Raw genomic sequence first — 4,375 nt, forward strand, 5'->3', positions numbered from 1 at the left:
GTATATATATATATAATATATCTGCTATTCCTTTTTTAAAGATTTTTGTCTCTTGCCATGAACGTTGCAGCCAGGATGTCTGTGTCTTGCTGACAACTCCAGCACGAAGGCTCCTTCTCCGCTGTTCTCCAGGTTTCACCACAGATGCCGCCTCCCATGAACATGTTGGTCAAGATTCCTGTGTGAGGCAGATGGAAAGGACCGGTCACAGGGTGCTGTAAAAGGGCTCCCCTTCGCATGAGGGCAGCAGACAGTAAATCTGCAAACACTTGAGGCCACAGTTTGCACTTCATTACTAGGACCTCTGGTAATTAGCAGGAACTCTTAATTCACCAAGCTGGTGTTGGTGTACATGGCAATGATGGGGAATTTCTGCTCCCTTACTTTAAGCCATTCCATTAAAATTGGGTGGCTCCCTGAGCGATGCAGAAGTGTCTGGGCTTGCTTGTTTGTACTGTGCGACAGGATGGTTAATCTGTAAGGTGAGGCAGATAGGAGAGCCTCTTCTTACCTCTCAACCTACAATGGAGCTGGTCACTTTTCCAAGCTTAAAAGTTGCCAATCAAAATCTTCATATGATAAAGAAACACAAAATCCCAGCTCCAAAGAGGCCTCTCAAAATGCACCTGCAGCCTGGCTGGTGCCAGAGCTTCTCATATGTTTTTCAGCAGTGAAGATGCCCTCAGAAGCTCCCCCTCTCCTTACCACCCCACTTCTCTGTCCCTCAGCTGCTCCAGCGCCGGGGGCTGTTGGGCTGTGCCACCATCCAGGAGCTGCAGCCACCACCCAGGCTGCTGGGGGAGCAATGGGGGCAGAGCAGGGGTTTAGGAGTGGGGCAGGACTGCTCAAGCCAGCCTTGCCCTGATGAAAAACGTCTGGGGCTGTGAGTACTTTGGGGCATTTACAGGGAGATGCAAACCTCGTGTGCTGCTGCCTGCAGCTGCATGTGAAAAGACAACCTGGGCTCTGAACGGGACTGAAGAAACCTCTGCTTTCTGCAGACACTGGTCTGACACTTTGGACTGACTTTGCAGAACCTGCAGCCAAGTTTCTCCGCTCCTCCACCCCTTTCCCTCCTCACCCCAGGGGGACAAGCAGGTCCTTTTCTGCTTAGGTGCAAGTGCCCCTGAGCCCTCTGCTGAGCAGGTGACACAGCAAGGTAACATCTGCAAGATTGCTTTCGGTGGCACAGCACTGGCTTTCTAACCACAGCGACGCAGCCGTGCCCAGAGCCACAGTCACTCTGGAACTGCTGCCCGAGAGCTGCCACTCTTGATGCCCAGGAGCAGCAAACCCTACCAGCACTGCAGCTGGGGGGGAACCAGAGACACCTCTGCCCAGTCACATCCATCCTCACACAGCCAGTACAAATCATACCTGGTAACTTCTCCACCTACCTGAGGTTTCTTGTCCCTTTCCTCTGGAGAAGGTTCTGTTTCTCTGTATACCACAGCTTTGGTTACCAGCATGTCGGGATGCTGTAGTTTAGCCTCTTTGATTGCTAAAGCCAGTGCCTAGAAACCAGAACCACAGAATGGTTTGGGTTGGAAGGGACCTTTAAAGCTCATCCAGTCCCACCCCCTGCCATGGGCAGGGACACCTTCCACTAGAGCAGGTTGCTGGCCTGTCCAACCTGGCCTTGAACACTTCTAATGACGGGGCATGGAAAGCATTCCCCAAAACCCAGGACAGTGCTTCCAGCCAGCCAGAAAGCAGCTGGAGCTCAGTGGGATTCCAGGAGGACATGGATGCAGAGGTACAAGGCTGAACCCAGAGTAGCCTGGCAGAAAAGGCTGCAGCCCACCACTGAGATGCCTCATGCACTTCCCTTCTCTTGCTGCTTTGTTTGCCACGCTCCTTACTGAAACCCAAGCAAAGGAACAGCAGCAATTCTCTCTGCAGCAAAATGCTAGAAAAATCTACAATAATAACCTAATTATCATTAAAATTCTAAAAAAAACTAAAAAAAAAATATTTTAGAGCCTTTAAAATACTTTAGCTCTTTAATTTTTATTCTTAAGCAACAAATCCCAAAGGGTGAGGCCACAGAGCCCTGCGGCCCTAGGGCTTGGTGTCGATCTCTGTTATTTCATCATAAAAGTTTGTTACTTCTTGTTCCTCTGTCACAGAGGCAGATGCAAAACACCAGCACCTCGAGTGACTCAACCTGGAGTGAGACCGTGCTGGGGAGAGAGGAAGAACCTGGGTCACTTTGGAGCATTTCAACAGAGGAAGGGCAACTGGAAATGTATTTTAAGAAAATAAAAAGGTGCTTCCACCAGGGCTGTAACCTGCACCACTGCAGCAGGCTCTGATGGGAGCGGCTGGGGCTTCATGTGGGTGTCCGTAGGGACCTGTACTGCCAGACAGAGCTGGTAGGTGTTGGGCCTCAAGGGTCAGTTTTATGGTGAGCAGGAGTAAAGGGGTACAAGCCAGCACCAGAAGCATGCGGTGCTGCAGAGCTGGGCAAACCAGGGCATCCTGCTCCTACCTGGTCCTGGTCCACGTCTTCATCCCCTGTGATAATGATGCGCTTCTCTATTCTGGTCTCGGAAAACCCTCCTTTCACAGTCTGCACAACGAGAAGGGAAGCACTCACCCACGGCTGTCTGACGAGGCAGCTCCGGGCACATGTCGCTCTGCCCATGGGGAGGGACAACACCGGCACCACCTTAGGATCCCCCACCCCATAATTTGAGGGTATCTCCCACTACCCTTGACTTGCTGCATGGTGAGGACCAGCAGAACACAGGTGGGGAGGAAAGGACAAGTGGGACCCAGCACTCCTCCTCCTGCTCAGGTCCCTCACCAGGCTTCTGCTTTCACTGATGTGCACTCCATTTGTGGATGAAACGGCCACAGGCGAGGTCCTCTGATGCAGCCTCATTTTCTTCTCTTCCTACCATCACTCCCCCCTTGCCTGCACCAGGCCAGCTCTAATAAACCCAACAGGCCCCACACTAACACAGCTCCCATAGCTGACCCAAGGCGAGATGCTCCAGTGCTGTGGGCTTCTGTGGCCAGGGGGACCTGGGGACTGGCTCTAGGTCCATCTGGGGACACTTGGCCCAGTTGCACAGGCAGGGACTCGCTCACATGCATGCTGCAGGCAGCCTAAATGGGAGCCCCGTACAGCCCCGTAGCTGGCATCAGGTCCAGTGACACTGTGTACTGCTCTTCCTCCTTGCCCCAACGACTCCCTGCCCTCCCAATCTATCACTGAGTAGAGGTGGGCACAGCAAGCGCTCGCGGTCCACATGGACGCTTTGCAGGGGATGCACACCCAGTGCCTGCCTGTCCTTGCCTGCAGACCCCCGCTGTCCCCCAGGTCTGAACTGGGCACAGGGTGCTATGCTGCCTCACCAGCCCCCACAGGACAGAATATTTTTCAGCTTTTAAGGAGGAAAGGGGCATTTTCTGCTGTACCAACCACAATATAAACCCACCCAAACCCCAGCGGCTTGGATCAGGAACCCTGTGGCTGCCCCGCTTGGAGCTGCTCCTACCTTGGTAACGTGGGTAGTGGTGGAAGTGGAGAGGGTTTCCGCAGTGGCACTGAATATACTGGTGAGCACATCCTTCCCAGCAGAGCTGCTGGTGATCTGCAGGACAGAGAGCAGCGGCATCAGCAGGGCCACCACAGGGAGCCCCCAGCGCTGGCCCCTCAAGAGCTGGGACCTCCCCCCCTGGACGCACCCACTCAGCTGAGCATGGGAGGGGAGAGAGTGGAAGGGAATAAAAGGCACTGCCCCACGCTTCCAGCTGGCCCAAGGGTTTGGGAAGTGGACAGGGAGCCCAGAGCTGCAGCAAGGGGCCTCTGCAGCAGGAAGAGGATTTCACGGCTGTGTCTTGCTCTTCTCCATTGGCCTGGTTTACTGGGATACAATTTGAGACTCAGTTTTCTGTTGAGGAAAACTGCAATTCTGGAAGGACTACCTCACTCTATTTTATGTGGACAAAGTGATCAGACACTTTTAGTTTTCAGCTAATGCTGGTATGTGATGATCTGGGTTCTCAGTGGCCTTGAGATAACCAGGCACAGAGAGGGGGAAGCGGAAACCCAGGGCAGTTGACCCCAGACTGACCATACAGTATTGCTCCACACCATAAATGTATTGGCGAGTTTGCTGGGGACAGCCCTTCTTTCCTCTTTCTTCATCCACAGCTGACATCTCAAGAGGGACTTCTCTACTATCCTACCCCTGAGGCCCTACTCCACCCTGCCACCTCACTCCCCAGTCTTCAGAGCATCCTTCTGCTCCTTCCAGCACTGAGACACCAACCAAGGGGCCCAGTGCTGGGAACACAGGAGGGGGCTCTGTGAGACCAATCCCAGGCCCCCCCCACAACTGCCTCCCCCCCTCCCCACCCCTTG

General features: G+C 53.7%; 1 protein-coding gene across 1 annotated transcript in view; it reads right to left on the minus strand.

Annotated features, from left to right (window-relative positions):
- Positions 1-1,357: 1,357 nt before the first annotated feature.
- LOC104543816 (band 4.1-like protein 1) overlaps positions 1,358-4,375 on the minus strand; it is a gene marked incomplete at both ends in the record, with an annotated part of 18,946 nt that continues 15,928 nt past the window's right edge. The window contains 3 exons of the mRNA XM_010188511.1: positions 1,358-1,514; positions 2,492-2,572; positions 3,507-3,602. Of these exons, the coding sequence (XP_010186813.1) occupies positions 1,358-1,514; positions 2,492-2,572; positions 3,507-3,602 (334 nt within the window). The remainder of the gene's footprint in view (positions 1,515-2,491; positions 2,573-3,506; positions 3,603-4,375) is intronic.

This window comes from Mesitornis unicolor, unplaced genomic scaffold (genome assembly GCF_000695765.1).
Source record: "Mesitornis unicolor isolate BGI_N332 unplaced genomic scaffold, ASM69576v1 scaffold41487, whole genome shotgun sequence".
NCBI lineage: Eukaryota > Metazoa > Chordata > Aves > Mesitornithiformes > Mesitornithidae > Mesitornis > Mesitornis unicolor.